The sequence below is a fragment of the Vitis vinifera genome, chromosome 4 (genome assembly GCF_030704535.1).
Source record: "Vitis vinifera cultivar Pinot Noir 40024 chromosome 4, ASM3070453v1".
NCBI lineage: Eukaryota > Viridiplantae > Streptophyta > Magnoliopsida > Vitales > Vitaceae > Vitis > Vitis vinifera.
Window position 1 is genome coordinate 21,103,269 of NC_081808.1, and position 20,036 is coordinate 21,123,304.

At 30.1% G+C, this 20,036-nt stretch overlaps 1 protein-coding gene across 2 annotated transcripts; it reads right to left on the reverse strand.

Annotated features, from left to right (window-relative positions):
• Nucleotides 1-13,263: 13,263 nt before the first annotated feature.
• On the reverse strand, nt 13,264-18,632 carry LOC100243811 (polyprenol reductase 2). Of its 2 annotated transcripts, XM_002270400.5 has the most exons (6): nt 18,175-18,632; nt 17,437-17,786; nt 14,759-14,993; nt 13,965-14,057; nt 13,715-13,786; nt 13,264-13,593 (listed from the first exon to the last, which is right to left on the reverse strand). In XM_002270400.5, the coding sequence occupies exons 1-6, from the start codon at nt 18,346-18,348 to the stop codon at nt 13,489-13,491; spliced, it is 1,029 nt and encodes a 342-aa protein (XP_002270436.2). In that variant the 5' UTR covers nt 18,349-18,632; the 3' UTR covers nt 13,264-13,488. The 2 variants fall into 2 exon arrangements, with proteins under 2 accessions (XP_002270436.2, XP_059592426.1); XM_059736443.1 differs by having other exon boundaries at nt 13,264-13,786; nt 18,175-18,610.
• Nucleotides 18,633-20,036: the final 1,404 nt, after the last annotated feature.

Below are 20,036 nucleotides of genomic sequence, written 5' to 3' on the forward strand. Positions count from 1 at the left end.
TTATAAAAATATTGTAAATTCAATTTATATAATATTAGTTAAATTCAATTTAAGTTTTATTAAAAATAAAAATAGTTTTATAATTATAAATAAATTAAAAAATAAATAATTTTTTGGTAGGACTATAATAAAAACAAAAATTATTTTTTGTATTAAAAAAATTCAAATTGATGCTAGGTTCACTTGTATGCATAAGGGCATTTTAGTAATTACGTAAGGTTGCATACGAGTAAGTGAACAAGGTCTCTACATTGGATTAATTGATTAATTAGTAGGTCTTATTGGATTAATTAATCAATTGGAACTTATTTTAGGTTATATTAAGTGACCTAAGCTCATATATGTTCAAATCACTTAATCCCACTTAGGAACCTTATAAATACCCTATAGGGGTTAGGGTTTTTATAACTTTTGTCTTCCACCATCTAGAAAGATAGAGGGTCATAGCCTCCACCTTCTTTTCCTTCTCATTGGAAGTGTGCCAAGATCAAGGTTAGAGTCATCGGGCAAAAGACTTCGAGTTTACGAGACTTCTGCGATTTTGATCTTCATCTTCACCATCTGGATTTGATTTGAGAATACTCGAATATGAGGTATGGTTTTCGTTAGCACTTTGTGAATCCTTTTAAATAATAAAAATGTTATTTTTCTACTGTGCATAGGATTTAGAAAAAGTCTAGGATAGTTATGCATGTTTCTGACTTGATTCGGACTTGGGAAATGGAAAGATCCGGGTTTTTCCCTTCATAACATTGAATTTTTTGTTTTTTTATATTGACATTTTTTTTCTTTTTCTTTTTTACTATTATTATAAACTAGAAAAGAAAAAAAGTTATCATTTTTAATTTGGTTAAAGGGCATAGAATCATCAAATATAAATGTTTCTTGTTTCTTGTATTATTCTTATTTTTTTTCTTATTTGCCCTCAATTTTTCTTGTTTCTTATGTCAATCTTGTTCCTTTACTTATTTGCTAATATGGTTTACATCGGAACAAGCATATTATAAGTACAAAAAAAAAAATGCACCATGATATTAGATACACTTCATTTTTTCATTTAATTAGCACAAGAAATCACCTAAAGAATAACCTAGCTCTAATATCACTTGATGAGAAAGAAATGCATAAATAATAACTGTTTTGTACACAAAATGATAGCAACGAAATAAAAATAAACTTTTTCCATTTTTGTGTAATTATATAGGCATATGATAATTTTGAAATATTTAACAAATAAATAGGTAAATAAGAAAAATCAAGACATCGAATTTTTCTTTGGAAAAAACCATCCAATGTGAAGAAGAAGAAAAAAACCATTAGACCTAGCTTGGTTAGAAAATTTTTCATTATGAAAATAATGGACAAATCAATTCTTTGTCTAAAAAACACTAGAGCTTTACAATTACCAATAGGAAAAAAAACTACTATTGGATTATGTACACAAAGCCAAATAACCCACACGATTTTTTCTATTTATTTTTCTTTTTCTTCTAAGTTTTTGTGCAATATCTGTGCGGCTGACCATATATATATATAGAATCACAACAATCTACATACGCAAGAAGTGAGATAGAAAAGATTCAAATGTATTGCAACATAAAACTAAAAAATTTGAAGTGATATGGAAAATATGTGTAGTGAAATAAGGTCTAATTTCATAAAAATATTTTGTAACTATTTTTTCCTCATTTGATGTAAGAATATATATATATATATATATTAGAGGAAATTCATGTACTGAGTGTTAAGTTAGAGCTACAAAGTATGATGTAATAAAATATTATTGGGTACACTTGTTTCTATTAGAGCTATGTGTCATGACTTGCTCCAAATGACCCTCCCCTTGAGCTTATATAGGTGGACAAGAACACATTCGTTATCATTTTTAATATGGTTAAAGGGCATAGAATCATCAAATATAAATGTTTCTTGTTTCTTGTATTATTCTTTTTTTTTTTATTTGCCCTCAATTTTTCTTATTTTTTATGGTAATTTTGTTCTTTTACTTATTTGCTAATGTGGTTTACATCGGAACAAGAATATAATAAGTAAAGAAAAATATGTATAGATTCGAATGAAGTCAAATACCACTGGTTGTATCTCAATAACACTAAACATTTGTTTCACTACAAATGTAATTACAAATATTGTGACAAAGATGCAAGGTTTATAGAGGTAATTAACGTCTTAACGTTTTATCTTACAATGCTATGATATCATCATCACAAATAATCCTAAAATTTGGTTCAACAGGAAATGCACTAAAAATGTTATGTGATGATCTGGAACTAAATAATTTCCCTATAACACCAGAAACAATGCTCAACCAATAGATTTTGAAAGAGGATACAGAATACCATTCCAGAATAGATATTCAGTCATGAAAAAGGTTATCACTTGCTAAATAAGCCAGTACCTGAGAGCTTTCAACTTCAGATTTGAATTTGGACAAATTGGATTCTTGAGTCATTTCAATCTGTAGGCAACATGAATGCATGTGAATTAACAATACCAGAAAATGAAATTTAACATTGTAATTATAAAAGCCTAAAGCTGTTGACATGTCTTATATATAAACATGGAGCATAACAAGCCATGGACCTATAGGCACCCCAGAATCAATAAACCTTACTTTCTGTATTTCGCCCTTAGAAACCAAGGACTGAGCCACATTCTCCAAACTACCATTCAAGACTTCAGTTATGGTAGATGTTATGGCCTCAGCATGTTTTGACGGTATGCCCTGAGCTTCTAATTTCCTAACCTGAGACAAGACACCATGTCATTAGTGATTCTTGAATTCCATCCGAGATTAAACTCTTTGCTTAATTTGGTTGCAGAGAAGTAATAGAAATTATATTCTTGAATCATAAAACTTATCTTTAGTTGCCATACTAGAAAATAAAATCTACACTGAAAAATGAGCCTAGTTCTGATTTCCATAATTCTTGGAAATACAATTTAAATATCATTTTTTTTATTTTCTTGGAAAACGAAAATGCAAATCAAGACTATAACTAAAAACTGAAACAACAAAGAAAATATGAATATGATTATCAGAGCCAATGTGTTAACTAGGAAAAATCGTCCTCCGTTAGACTTCACGAACTGAGAAAATGACCGATAATCAGATCTTCTGCAATATCCAGAAGGCGAAGAAAAAGAAGATAAAGAAGCTAAGAACTGGATCGCAGAGGTGGTATTAGTTTTCGTGCAATACCTGTGCAGCATACTATATATATATATATATATATATATATATAGATTCACAACAATCTACATATGTTGGAAGTGAGATAGAAAAGATTCGAATGTATTGTTTTTTCATTTAAACTATAGTAGCAATTTCATGTCAGGTATTTTGACTCAATCTTAACAAACAATAATGCAGTGAGATCATTTTTCTCTCTTGCAACATGAAACTGGGAAACTTCGAAGTGATATAGAAAAGATGCGTAGTGAACTAAGGTTTGGTTTCATAAAGATACTTTGCAACAATTTTTTCCTTATATGATATAAGAATAAATATTTTTTATACTTCTTCAATAGAACAATAACATGCATTGTAACACAAGTATGAAATTGACAAAGTCATTGCTATGATAAGGGCTGAGTTAGCAAATCAGAATGCAGAAACTAATCAAGTGAGTATCACGTGTAGTTGAGAAATGTTTTTCATTACTTGGATATCTATGAGGTTCAATCTTTGTTTTTGTCTTCTAAAGTTTTTTCGGGTTGTCTTCTTTTTCTTAATCCTAGGAAATTCATGCACTAAGGGCTTAGTTAGAAGCTGCAAAGTATAATGTAATAAAATACTGCATAGGTAACCTTATTTCTATTTCAATTGTGAGTCTTGTTGTGATTCGCATCTTGATGTAAGGAGTCTAGCAAATCATGCCATTAGAAATATATATATATATATGTATACATAAATAATAACTGTTTTGAACACAAAATGATAGCAATGAAATAAAAATAAACATTTTCCCTTTTTGTGTAATTATATAGGCATATGACAATTTTGAAATATTTAACAAATAAATAGGTAAATAAGAAAAATCAAGACATCGAATTTTTGTCTGGTAAAAACCATCCAATGTGAAGGAAAAAAAAAACCATTAGACCTAGCTTGGTTAGAAAATTTTTCATTATGAAAATAATGGACAAACCAATTCTTGTCTAAAAAACACTAGAGATTTACAATTAGCAATAGGAAAAAAAAAACTACTATTGGATTATGTACACAAAGCCAAATAACGCACACTTTTTTTTTTCTAGTTATTTTTTTTTTCTTCTAAGTTTTCGTGCAATACCTGTGCAACAGACTATATATATATAGATTCACAACAATCTACATACGTTGGAAGTGAGATAGAAAAGATTCGAATAACCTAGCTCTAATATCACTTGATGAGAAAAAAATGCATAAATAATAACTGTTTTGTACACAAAATGATAGCAACGAAATAAAAATAAACTTTTTCCATTTTTGTGTAATTATATAGGCATATGATAATTTTGAAATATTTAACAAATAAATAGGTAAATAAGAAAAATCAAGACATCGAATTTTTCTTTGGAAAAAACCATCCAATGTGAAGAAGAAGAAAAAAACCATTAGACCTAGCTTGGTTAGAAAATTTTTCATTATGAAAATAATGGACAAATCAATTCTTTGTCTAAAAAACACTAGAGCTTTACAATTACCAATAGGAAAAAAAACTACTATTGGATTATGTACACAAAGCCAAATAACCCACACGATTTTTTCTATTTATTTTTCTTTTTCTTCTAAGTTTTTGTGCAATATCTGTGCGGCTGACCATATATATATAGACTCACAACAATCTACATACGCAAGAAGTGAGATAGAAAAGATTCAAATGTATTGCAACATAAAACTAAAAAATTTGAAGTGATATGGAAAATATGTGTAGTGAAATAAGGTCTAATTTCATAAAAATATTTTGTAACTATTTTTTCCTCATTTGATGTAAGAATATATATATATATATATATATATATTAGAGGAAATTCATGTACTGAGTGTTAAGTTAGAGCTACAAAGTATGATGTGATAAAATATTATTGGGTACACTTGTTTCTATTAGAGCTATGTGTCATGACTTGCTCCAAATGACCCTCCCCTTGAGCTTATATAGGTCGACAAGAACACATTCGTTATCATTTTTAATATGGTTAAAGGGCATAGAATCATCAAATATAAATGTTTCTTGTTTCTTGTATTATTCTTTTTTTTTTATTTGCCCTCAATTTTTCTTATTTTTTATGGTAATTTTGTTCTTTTACTTATTTGCTAATGTGGTTTACATCGGAACAAGAATATAATAAGTAAAGAAAAATATGTATAGATTCGAATGAAGTCAAATACCACTGGTTGTATCTCAATAACACTAAACATTTGTTTCACTACAAATGTAATTACAAATATTGTGACAAAGATGCAAGGTTTATAGAGGTAATTAACGTCTTAACGTTTTATCTTACAATGCTATGATATCATCATCACAAATAATCCTAAAATTTGGTTCAACAGGAAATGCACTAAAAATGTTATGTGATGATCTGGAACTAAATAATTTCCCTATAACACCAGAAACAATGCTCAACCAATAGATTTTGAAAGAGGATACAGAATACCATTCCAGAATAGATATTCAGTCATGAAAAAGGTTATCACTTGCTAAATAAGCCAGTACCTGAGAGCTTTCAACTTCAGATTTGAATTTGGACAAATTGGATTCTTGAGTCATTTCAATCTGTAGGCAACATGAATGCATGTGAATTAACAATACCAGAAAATGAAATTTAACATTGTAATTATAAAAGCCTAAAGCTGTTGACATGTCTTATATATAAACATGGAGCATAACAAGCCATGGACCTATAGGCACCCCAGAATCAATAAACCTTACTTTCTGTATTTCGCCCTTAGAAACCAAGGACTGAGCCACATTCTCCAAACTACCATTCAAGACTTCAGTTATGGTAGATGTTATGGCCTCAGCATGTTTTGACGGTATGCCCTGAACTTCTAATTTCCTAACCTGAGACAAGACACCATGTCATTAGTGATTCTTGAATTCCATCCGAGATTAAACTCTTTGCTTAATTTGGTTGCAGAGAAGTAATAGAAATTATATTCTTGAATCATACAACTTTTCTTTAGTTTCCATACTAGAAAATAAAATCTACACTGAAAAATGAGCCTAGTTCTTATTTCCATAATTCTTGGAAATACAATTTAAATATCATTTTTTTATTTTCTTGGAAAACGAAAATGCAAATCAAGATTATAACTAAAAACTGAAACAACAAAGAAAATATGAATATGATTATCAGAGCCAATGTGTCAACTAGGAAAAATCGTCCTCCGTTAGACTTCACGAACTGAGAAAACGACCGATAATCAGATCTTCTGCAATATCCAAAAGGCGAAGAAAAAGAAGCTAAGAACTGGATCGCAGAGGTGGTATTAGTTTTCGTGCAATACCTGTGCAGCATACTATATATATATATAGATTCACAACAATCTACATATGTTGGAAGTGAGATAGAAAAGATTCGAATGTATTGTTTTTTCATTTAAACTATAGTAGCAATTTCATGTCAGGTATTTTGACTCAATCTTAACAAACAATAATGCAGTGAGATCATTTTTCTCTCTTGCAACATGAAACTGGGAAACTTCGAAGTGATATAGAAAAGATGCGTAGTGAACTAAGGTTTGGTTTCATAAAGATACTTTGCAACAATTTTTTCCTTATATGATGTAAGAATAAATATTTTTTATACTTCTTCAATAGAACAATGACATGCATTGTAACACAAGTATGAAATTGACAAAGTCATTGCTATGATAAGGGCTGAGTTAGCAAATCAGAATGCAGAAACTAATCAAGTGAGTATCACGTGTAACTGAGAAATGTTTTTCATTACTTGGATATCTATGAGGTTCAATCTTTGTTTTTGTCTTCTAAAGTTTTTTCGGGTTGTCTTCTTTTTCTTAATCCTAGGAAATTCATGCACTAAGGGCTTAGTTAGAAGCTGCAAAGTATAATGTAATAAAATACTGCATAGGTACCCTTATTTCTATTTCAATTGTGAGTCTTGTTGTGATTCGCATCTTGATGTAAGGAGTCTAGCAAATCATGCCATTAGATATATATATATATAGATATATATATATATATATATATATATATATATATATATATATATATATATATATGCATAAATAATAACTGTTTTGAACACAAAATGATAGCAATGAAATAAAAATAAACATTTTCCCTTTTTGTGTAATTATATATGCATATGACAATTTTGAAATATTTAACAAATAAATAGGTAAATAAGAAAAATCAAGACATCGAATTTTTGTCTGGTAAAAACCATCCAATGTGAAGGAAAAAAAAACCCATTAGACCTAGCTTGGTTAGAAAATTTTTCATTATGAAAATAATGGACAAACCAATTCTTGTCGAAAAAACACTAGAGATTTACAATTAGCAATAGCAAAAAAAAAAAAACTACTATTGGATTATGTACACAAAGCCAAATAACGCACACTTTTTTTTTCTATTTATTTTTCTTTTTCTTCTAAGTTTTCGTGCAATACCTGTGCAACAGACTATATATATATATATATATATATATATATATATATATATATATATATATATATATATATAGATTCACAACAATCTACATATGTTGGAAGTGAGATAGAAAAGATTCGAATGTATTGTTTTTTCATTTAAACTATAGTAGCAATTCCATGTCATGTATTTTGACTCAATCTCAACAAACAATAAAACAGTGAGATCATTTTTCTTTCTTGCAACATGAAACTGAGTAACTTTGAAGTGATATAGAAAAGATGCACAGTGAACTAAGGTTTGGTTTCACAAAGATACTTTGCAACATTTTTTTCCTTATATGATGTAAGGATAAATATTTTTTATACTTCTTCAATAGGACAATGACATGCATTGTAACACAAGTATGAAATTAACAAAGTCATTGCTATGATAAGGGCTGAGTTAGCAAATCAGAATGCAGAAACTAATCAGGTGAGTATCACGTGTAACTGAGAAATGTTTTTCATTACTTGGATATCTATGAGGTTCAATCTTTGTTTTTGTCTTCTAAAGTTTTTTCGGGTTGTCTTCTTTTTCTTAATCCTAGGAAATTCATGCACTAAGGGCTTAGTTAGAAGCTGCAAAGTATGATGTAATAAAATACTGCATAGGTACCCTTATTTCTATTTCAATTGTGAGTCTTGTTGTGATTCGCATCTTGATGTAAGGAGTCTAGCAAATCATGCCATTAGATATATATATATATATATATATATATATATATATATATATATATATATATATATATGCATAAATAATAACTATTTTGAACACAAAATGATAGCAATGAAATAAAAATAAACATTTTCCCTTTTTGTGTAATTATATATGCATATGACAATTTTGAAATATTTAACAAATAAATAGGTAAATAAGAAAAATTAAGACATCGAATTTTTGTCTGGTAAAAACCATCCAATGTGAAGGAAAAAAAAAACCCATTAGACCTAGCTTGGTTAGAAAATTTTTCATTATGAAAATAATGGACAAACCAATTCTTGTCGAAAAAACAATAGAGATTTACAATTAGCAATAGGAAAAAAAAAAAACTACTATTGGATTATGTACACAAAGCCAAATAACGCACACTTTTTTTTTCTATTTATTTTTCTTTTTCTTCTAAGTTTTCGTGCAATACCTGTGCAATAGACTATATATATATATATATATATATATAGATTCACAACAATCTACATATGTTGGAAGTGAGATAGAAAAGATTCGAATGTATTGTTTTTTCATTTAAACTATAGTAGCAATTCCATGTCATGTATTTTGACTCAATCTCAACAAACAATAAAGCAGTGAGATCATTTTTCTTTCTTGCAACATGAAACTGAGTAACTTCAAAGTGATATAGAAAAGATGCACAGTGAACTAAGGTTTGGTTTCACAAAGATACTTTGCAACATTTTTTTCCTTATATGATGTAAGGATAAATATTTTTTATACTTCTTCAATAGGACAATGACATTCATTGTAACACAAGTATGAAATTAACAAAGTCATTGCTATGATAAGGGCTGAGTTAGCAAATCAGAATGCAGAAACTAATCAGGTGAGTATCACGTGTAACTGAGAAATGTTTTTCATTACTTGGATATCTATGAGGTTCAATCTTTGTTTTTGTTTTCTAAAGTTTTTTCGGGTTGTCTTCTTTTTCTTAATCCTAGGAAATTCATGCACTAAGGGCTTAGTTAGAAGCTGCAAAGTATGATGTAATAAAATACTGCATAGGTACCCTTATTTCTATTTCAATTGTGAGTCTTGTTGTGATTCGCATCTTGATGTAAGGAGTCTAGCAAATTATGCCATTAGAAATATATATATATATATATATATATATATATATATATATATATATGCATAAATAATAACTGTTTTGAACACAAAATGATAGCAATGAAATAAAAATAAACATTTTCCCTTTTTGTGTAATTATATAGGCATATGACAATTTTGAAATATTTAACAAATAAGTAGGTAAATAAGAAAAATCAAGACATCGAATTTTTGTCTAGTAAAAACCATCCAATGTGAAGGAAAAAAAAAACCATTAGACCTAGCTTGGTTAGAAAATTTTTCATTATGAAAATAATGGACAAACCAGTTCTTGTCTAAAAAACACTAGAGATTTACAATTACCAATAGGAAAAAAAACTACTATTGGATTGTGTACATAGAGCCAAATAACCCACACTTTTTTTCTCCATCTATTTTTCTTTCTCTTCTAAGTTTTCGTGCAATACTTGTGCAGCATGCCATATATACATAGATTCACAACAATCTACATACGCTGGAAGTGAGATAAAAAAGATTCGAATATATTCCAACATAAAACTAAAAAACTTTGAAGTGATATGGAAAAGATGCGCAGTGAAATAAGGTCTAATTTCATAAAAATATTTTGTAACAATTTTTTCCTCCTTTGATGCAAGAATATATATATTATAGGAAATTCATGTACTAAGGGTTAAGTTGGAGCCACAAAGTATGATGTGATAAAATATTATTGAGTACACTTGTTTCTATTAGAGCTATGTGTCATGACCTGATCCAAATGATCCTCCCCTTGAGGTTATATAGGTGGACAAGAACACATTCGTTATCATTTTTAATATGGTTAAAGGACATAGAATCATCAAATATAAATGTTTTTTGTTTCTTGTATTATTCTTATTTTTTTTCTTATTTGCCCTCAATTTTTCTTATTTCTTATGTTAGTCTTGTTCCTTTACTTATTTGCTAATGTGGTTTACACCGGAACAAGAATATTATAAGTACAAAAAAAGATGCACCATGATATTAGAAACACTTCATTCCTCCATTTAATTAGCACAAAAAATCACCTAAAGAATAATCTAGCTCTAATATCACTTGACGAGAAAAAAAAAATGCATAAATAATAACTGTTTTGAACACAAAATGATAGTAACCAAATAAAAATAAAAAATTTCCCTTTTTGTGTAATTATATAGGCATATGACAATTTTAAAATATTTAACAAATAAATAGGTAAATATATATATGAAAATATGCCCGTAAACTACATACCCTATTTTATCTATTTTAATATTTTACTTTACCCAATCACCAATTTAACCAAAAGTTTAGAGTTTTGATTCAAGTTGATGTTTCTTTCCATGAAAATATTAAGATATATTTTTTAGGTCTTTTTAAAACAACTCACAATAGTCCTTTTTGATGATATGTGCTTATTATTATTATTTTTAACATTAGTTTAAAATGGTACTTAAAATTTATGGTTTCAAAACTTTGTATGGATCACATCTTAAAATTGCAAACTTTACTATAAATTCAAAAAACATATTTTAAAAAAGTAATTTCTTTCCTTTAGTTTTGAGATTCTCATAATCCATGTTTTTCAAACATGGCTTCAAATTGAAAAAATAATAATAATCCATAATTAAAAAAAAAAAAAGGCTCTTTCAAATTATTATTTTAAAAGAGACATGAAACTTATATTTTTGGAAAAATTAGAATAAGAAAACAACTTTTTATTTAATTGATAATCATATAAAGTGAAGATATTTTAGCCATTTGCATTAAGCTCAATCTTCTTTCTTGCATGCATCCTCAATAAATATATTTCAAAAAATATGAATAACTTTTTATTCTTTGAATTCAAAAAAAAAAATTGCATTTTATTTAACCTAAGGAGACTAGTTATTGAAGATTTCATTTGTAAGATAATAAAAAAAATACTTTATAAAAACAAAATATTAAGTTAATAATTTGATAATGTTATAAAATGAGAATAAATGAAATACACGTTATAAAGACAAATAAAAAGAAATATATAGATACTGAGATAAATGTATATGGGAGATGAGAAAGGTTTACAAATGACCTCCATTTAATACTCATTTTTAAGATGAGTAGATGAAAATCCATTAAAATGAACTTCAAGTCATTTTATGTGGTGATCATTTACCGGCTTATATATAACACTCTTCATGGCTATTACATTAAAAGAAACTCTTCATGGCTATTACATTAAAAGAATATGTCTCAATGAATATTCATCGAGACAAAATAATCTTCTAGCTCTATAATTGATGTGCATGTGAATATTTTATGATTTGACATATCATTGAAAACCTTAAGTGACCTAATTGATCATGTCAAAGTATAAATATTTTTAGGTCGTTGAACTTCTTGTTCACAATAACATTTGACTTGGTCAGCTTTTTGGTTGTATGATTCAACCCAAAGGAGAAAGTTGAGAGTTTTTCTGCCATAAGTTTTTAACTAGAAATAATGAAAGTAGTTTAAAGATATTCTATATTACTTTATTAATAGTTTTAATCAAATACTCACTTCTATGGAAATCTTTAAAACTGCACAAATTTCTTATAGATTTAATAAAATATAAAACATCATTTATATGAAATCTAGTTCCATTTGTTAGCATAATATTTGCTCTTTTGGAACCTTCAATCAAGTTTACACTACTAATATAGTACTTTCATTAGCCTTTACTAATGTCAAATTTAAAAAGTATCTTTTATCCGGAGTGTGAGTGGTTTCATGATCTGCAAAACCTACATCTTCCTCATTCATTTTAAAATAATATATGTAATTTTATATATGAATAATATTTTGGAAAAACATATGAGAAGTGAAATTATGAAAATAATAAATATAATGATAACATATGACATATTATCAATCAATAAGAATATTTTTATCATTCACTAAATATCAATTTATCTTTTACCATGACATTCAAAGAAATCAATATATATCAAAGTGAATTAGCAGTGGATTGATCAATCACCATTAATGAAATTTGCTTTCATCTCTTCCTTTTTTTACTTTTCCCAACTTCATATCCATATTGATTAGATCTATAAAGTCAGAACTATGACACAATGAATTGTGACATGAGTTCATTAGCCATATCCTCTAAATGATAAACTTAAGGCATAGAAAGGTCTAACAACCATTATTTTGTGAAGTATTACCATAAATGAGGTAACCCGAGGTTCTAGAAAAACATTAGAAATAAAAATAATTTAAAAAAAAATCAACAAACAAAAAATGAAATATAAAATCACAAAATCTAAATCTTAATGGAAAGGAAAAAAAATCAACAAAATAACTTCTCATATTTCCTTTTGGAATTGGAGAAAGCACATCTATTTTGATTTTAACAACTAAAAAATCAAATATCAAATAACTTTTTTTAATAAAAGTGAAAAAAAATTGATTTATAGAACTTCCACATGGGTAATAGTAGCTTGTTAGTTTTTTTTCCATTCATAGTGTTAAAATAATGATATTTTAATCATTATATTAAAAAAATGATGGTCAATCTCTTTACACAAAATAAAATATATGTATTCCAATAAAAAAAGCAGTCACATAGAAGGGCTCGAGAACCAAACTATGGAATCCCAAACAAATAATATAATTGGGGGAAGCTCCAAAGCAACATCGGTAGTGGCCAAAATTTGGGTCAACGGTTATCACAATCAAAAACTGAGCCACCCGTGCCCTTACAACTTGTCAAGTTAGCACTACGGCACTGCCAAAGAGTAACATACGGTTAGAAAAAAATGTATAAGCCTACTTATTTTCACAAGGAGAAAACGGATTTCCCATAGCCCAATCTCTTTGTTCATTTCAATTGAAAAGAAAAAAACCCCAATATATGACCTCCTAGTATTTTATCAAACCTGACTCTCTGTACATACCATTTTTTCTTCTAATTTAAATTAAAGTCGTTTACATTGTGTGATCATGCGAAAGCATCTGAAGCATCCATGTCTTCTGCAGCCTGTGAAGGATGACTACACAGCTAGTAGATATATGGAAGACAAGCACGGCGTTTGCGTGGATAGTCCTCAAACTTATGGAGGTACCACCTTTGTGTTTCTGCAGCTGCAAAGCCCAGATTTGCCACCTGCCAAAAATAGTTACCAAGTAAATCCCAAGATTGGTTCAAATAGGAGTAAGATGTGTGGGTGGGGCTGGTTTATATATCTTAGAAGAATACTCTGCGGAGTTGAAGAGGAAATAAATACCACAAATACAAAAAGTAGCCAAATAGTGAAGTCAGCTGCCCCACTTGCAACCAATAAGCCTGCATATATAACCTGTGCAAAAGCAGGGCAAGCATGTATTAAGATGAGAACAGTTGGTATCCATGGCTATTGTCTAATGTTTATCTCAGGATATGTTGTAAAGGAAGTCCAGTTATGATTTGAATAGTAACCTAAGGGTAAACATCTTATAAGGGGAAACAATGAAGCTTGGAGAGAGAGAGAGAAATACCATCTCTGCCAAGTAATGTGGACTTGAAACAAGTTCAAACCAATCACCATGAGGAATTCGATATTCACCAGTTCTTTCTTTTCGTATTGAGCCCTGGCAAGGCCAGAAAATTGTGAATAGGACAATATATGTGCAGAAACCATTACTTATTGCACTTTCTCTTCTCACCAGAGAAAATGAACTTAAAATAAATGCCTACGAAAAGGTAACAAACAAAAGTCCAAGTTTTAACTTGAGAATAATTATCCTTAGCCCAAAAAAGGATAAAGACAAAATAATTTATGCTTAGTTTGGTTGTTAAAAAGGCAAAAGATAAAGAAAACTTGCAATCTTACCATAGCATCCCAGGTTCATATGGTTTTAACATTCACATTTTTTTATACATTTCCTCATATGCATCACCAATCAACCAGAACATGAGTGTACAATGTTAAGGATAAAAAACCTAAGCTCCAAAATAAGATCAAGTGCTATTGTTCAGTGAATACTGCAGCTAAGAAAATTTTATGCTAGAATTGAATGGTCAAAACCCAAGAATATCAAATTAGCAGTGAAAAAGTCAATACAAGGAATACACAAAAAAAAAAAGTTTCATAGAATGAGTATGCCAATGATATGGACAGACATTGCAAAAGCTGAATATGCAAGGATTGAAGTTTCATCTAGTTAATTCATAGTTGGTTTATTAGACAGACAGAAGTTCCTGAAATGGAAAATTCATTTATTAACCAGTGGTGCATTTTTAGAGAAAGAGTCAAAACAATCAGCAGATAAAAACAAGATGTGAGACTTACAAGAATTGCATGACATCGGCATTGATGAACCCAGCCCCAAATGAATATAGCTGCACCAATCCACTCAAACCATCCAAGTTTTGTAATAGGCTTCACATATCCCCACCAATCAGACCCAGTGATTGACAACAAATCTCTGCCTTCAACATTGATCTCAGCCACTTGATCAGCTGTAAAGTTAAAAACCTCTACAGCACAACAGGTGCAAAGAGAAAGGGGTGCTGCTATATAGAAACTAAAAAAATAAGGAAAAAAAATACATAAAAATCATAGTTCTGCATATAGGTCAAAGCAATAAGGTTAACACAATTAATAGACAGCAGGAAGAATTATACAAATATTGCTATTTATTCCAACATTACAGATTGATAACAGGGTCAGTCATTAATGTTCTAAAATCAATTCATGTAGTGTAATATTTGAAAGACATGACTAGAGCAGACTCATTGAAAGTTTGATGGGGATGAAATGAATATGAAGTGGGATATGAACATGTTCAACAAATTCAAAACCCAGTTTTTTTGGGTTTAAGTTCCATGCCAAAACTTTAAGGCCAGTTTGGGAACTGTTCTAAAAAACAGCTTTTTGTTCTCCAAAATAAAAAACATAGAAAACACGTTTGACAATAAAAAATTATTTTATAAGAATAGAAAACAGAGTATTTTCAGAGAACATTTTTTAGTTGTTTTATGTTATTTTCACTTGTTTTCTGAGGGTTGATTTAAAAAATAATTATACAAATATGTAGAATAATTAAAAATAAAAAACTAGATATAAAAATTATTTTTAAAATATCTTTAAAAATAGGTTAAAAACATTTTAGGTTTCCAAATAGACTTTTGTTCTACAAAAATTAGATAACAGTTTTTAAAAATTGTTCTCAAAAACTATTTTTTAGAATTGTTTTAAAAAAAAACTACCAAACAGGTCCTTAATTTCTTACCATAATTGGAAAAAAGAAAAGAATACTCAGAGGAAAGCATTTTCTTTTGTTTGGTTGTTGGGAGAAAGAGGAAATAATAAAGGGGTAAATGAGCAAGAGTTTTACTATCAGGTCTCTTTGTTTTCCTTATATAAATAGGAAGTAAGTCCGGGGGTGATTTATAATCATGTTAAGTTTATCACGGATGAGCAATACTGCTGTCAAATTGGTGGCTCATCATCCAACACTTCTAGGTAGCAACACCCATCCAAGATGGGGACAACCTCTTGCGAAATCAAAATGGAAGTCATCAGTTAAAAATTTTTCAGTTTGTTCACAACTAATAGATTAAATCCTAGATCAACAAAGTAATCATACCATATAGTATCAAAACATTTATATGCCTCACATATTAAGTTTTTAATAATTCAAGAGGGTGTGCATGACCAAACAGAATAAATGGATAACTTGTTCATTTCTGTTCACAATATTCTACAAGCAGAGGTCCTGATAGAAGCAATGCAGTTTGCAAAAATCAGATATCAATGAAAGCCATGAGACATTGGAGTAGGTATTTTAATTTGCAAGAGCACTGACTCATTAATGTCAATCAGAGTTGAAAACTTAAGTTCCTGAAATTTGATATCATCTTGAATGGATAATGTCAAAATCAGCAAGCTCCAACTGAATAGAAAATGTTCCAATAATTAGAACCCCATAAGATGATAGTGAAAAATAAGGGATCTTCTACCTTATGTTTGGTTCTTGGAAAATTTGAAGGAAAATGCAAGGAAAGAATTTAGAGATGAAAAATTGAAGAAAAGAAAAAATAAAAGAAAATAAAAAATTCATTATTTTTACATGTTTTTTCAAACTCATTTCATTTATTTTTCCCCTTTTATATAAAGATTAAATAATTTAAAATTAAATAAGTTTCTAATTAATTTTAATTTTATTTGGTTTTCTTTTATGTTTTTCATGGTAAACCAAATGTGAAAAAATCATTTTCCTTAACATTTTTTTCTTTTTCTTAGTACTTTCATGGAACCAAACATTACAACATTTAAATATTATGACACAAGAATCTTCTTGATGGTTCCGCAATATAAAAAGAAGACAGTACACGCTTATGAGGATATCTCTGGAAAAATTAGCTGCTTTGGCAATGAAGGGGTTAAAGAAGCTTACTTGCACATTGCCAAGCAGAATAAAGACTTCACCAGTGCAAGAGCAGGACATAAAATGCAAATTTCCCACAATATGCAAACCATAATATGTACAAGGATAAAAAGTTCTCTTGAAAGTTGAAATAAAACCCATGTTCTCTTAATGAAATAGGTCATATTTTGCCTAGGGAGCATCAATCACCTAGATGTCATCTGGATGTCTCAGCTAAACTAGTTACAACAATAACTTAATAAGCAAAGGATGTAAAACTACCACATATCCAAACCCTGGAATCTAAACTATGGGGAGACTAATATACCAAAAAGCAGGAGTAGTAACAATATCCAAATTAGCCATAAATCAGAAAGCACCAAATACATTAATATACTCTAATGAAGACACCTGGTTGAATCACTTATAATACGATAATTGAAATTATGATCAATTGAAGATTCATTCTAGCATGGGATTTACCAAACAATTAACTTATGGGATCCAGAAACTTTCATCCACAACCGTCAACAATGAATGATGGTAGAAGAAAATCACTAGCAATAACAACAAGAATCAAAGATTTTGAGAAACTCACAAAAGGCCAGTTAGATAGCCGAAAATGTGCATTCGGGCTGAACTGCTGTAGTTAAAGACATATAGCGTCTCATATAAACGCCTCATGACATGCAGTTCCATCAATAAAAGCAAAAACACGGGTCTCCATACCCTGTATCTGTGCTGTGCAGAGGTAGAACGAGACTTGTGCAGTGAAAGTATATGGGAACCTCCAGTCAAGTGGCTGGCAATGGTGGAGTAATCCAATGACACAGAATCCAATGGTGCCATTTTATATGCATAGTACCATGTTGCAAGTAGCAAGATTGTCGTCCACACCACGGCCACCAAGTAAAAATGCGAGAAAAAACTCTGTGGCACCGTCAACTTCTACACTTACAGAATTTTTTTTCTGTTGTCATTAACTTGACCATGATTGCAAAAGCAAAGCAACACTTATGCTGGGAGATCATTCAACCAATCCTAAACAAATACTAAGGCTGCATTTGATTGGATGGAATTGGAAATTTGAAACTGGAAGTGAACGCCGCAATGAATTTTGATTTGAATTGAATTTAAATAACTCAAATCCACAAGATCAATTTCATTGGAAAATCAAGATGTTTAAATTCCACAGAGTTGTAATCCCAAATCAAACCCAATTCGAAACAACCAAAAGCAGCACCTTGAGACAGCGTAAGAAATTCTTAATCACTGAACAAAACACCGACAAAAATCACCAATTGAAGGAGCTCAGATAAAGGATACGCAGACATACTTGGGACGAAGATTGCAGAGTCTTGCCTCTACTTGCGAATCCTGACAAAACTCCATGGACGGGACTGAGCCGAGAAGAAGGGATTGAAGCGACCAATATGGGCAATGTTCCCGCAATCCACGCCGCTCTCAGAAGCCAAGCGAGTCCCACCTCCATTCTCCCATCACCTTCCATCAGAGAAACCTTCCAAACCCTACTAATAACTGGTAAGCACCTTCAAACGACGTCGCTTAAACAGAGATACGAATGAACGTCACACGTCGGTGCTTTTGTTTGTTGACTTGGTTTGAAATTTGTGGATACAATCATACAAGTGAAATTCTAGGCTGCTGAATCTGCACCGAAGGCGGTGCTGCTCGACACGTATCCCTAACAGGAGCGCCGCCGTTTCGTCCTCATTTACACAGATGTCAGCCCATCAGGCCAATTTCTAAACGCTTTCAGCACCAGGAAGGCAACCTTCATATTCGGATTAGGCCATACGTCTTTTGGGGCCGATTTTCGGTTGAGCTTACGTGATCAAATACTTGACATGCCCGGCCCAGTCCGTTCCCAAATGAGCTTAACCTATGCCCTATGGAATGTGGACTCTGCAGCCTGAAATCGCAAAAAAATGGGCCTGACCCATATCGACATTGGGCCTGGGAAATAGAATTCAAGATGAAGCTTTAATATACTCTTCTAAATTCCGAAAATTTATTGTTGAAAGAACAAAACCGAAAAAGCTCAAAAAATTTAGTAGGATTTTGTATATAATGACATGGGAAGAATTCAATGGATAGAAGAAATGGGTGGATGCTTAACAATCAAACATTGTCATTAGGTTTCGGATAAAAAGACGTGTACATGATTTTTATGCTTTTATGATTGCCATTAATCAAGCTCATAGCGCACAAATGTTGTTGAAACCCTAAAAGTTAGCTTTAACATTTTTTTTTTCTCATTGATTATGCTTATTGAGGATTGTATAATGAATTAAAGATGAGCATTCTCATGTGTAACTTTCAGAAATTGCACACATTTTATTTTTGACACTATACCAGAAAAAAAAATTGAGCCCCACGTTCATTTTCAAACATTATGAATTGCATCTCAAGCCACGTACATGTTTGGGACAGTAAAAAAATAACAATGTAGTTGCAGCTAGCCCCATAGGAGCATCAATGGGGATAATTATAGGGGTACGTGGACATTCTAATGGGAGTGGTTCTGCTTTACACAACATTTGTGATGGGTCAATTCTGTTTCCTCTAGCTAGCATTTTAGATTTTTAGGTGTGTCTTATTCAGTATCATGGATGGGGGTCATTCTTAGGATCCATCATTTAATTTACCCATTTTTTGATGATGATTTCATTTCATTTTTTGGTTTGGTCATATATGTAATTTCAAACGGTTATGTAAAATAAAAATGATCCCATGTTCACTGTGGCAACCAAATTAGTCCTTGAAGTCATTTCTTATATTAGAATTATTAGCCTTTTTAGGAATAAGGATAAATTAGTCATTTTATTTTATTTTATTTTTATGCCTAATATTGTACTTATTTTTTCATGTTGTCATGGTAATAAGCCATGTACTTTCTTTATCTCCTCCTCTATCAGTCCTGCCCTTGAAAGTTCATAGCTCCATTTTATATTATTAAATTAAAGTATGATATTACTGAAGTGGTTTTTTCTCGTAGTGTCATATCATATCTAAATCTTACTTCTTTGCCTGTTCGAGGCATCACCATATCGGGGTTACGGGATTCGAACCCAATTCTATTTTATGCAAATAATATTAATATCTTCCATGTATGGCTTACTTAATAGAATTAATTGAGGAATTTATTTGAAAAAAAAAAAAAGAGAGACATAAAGC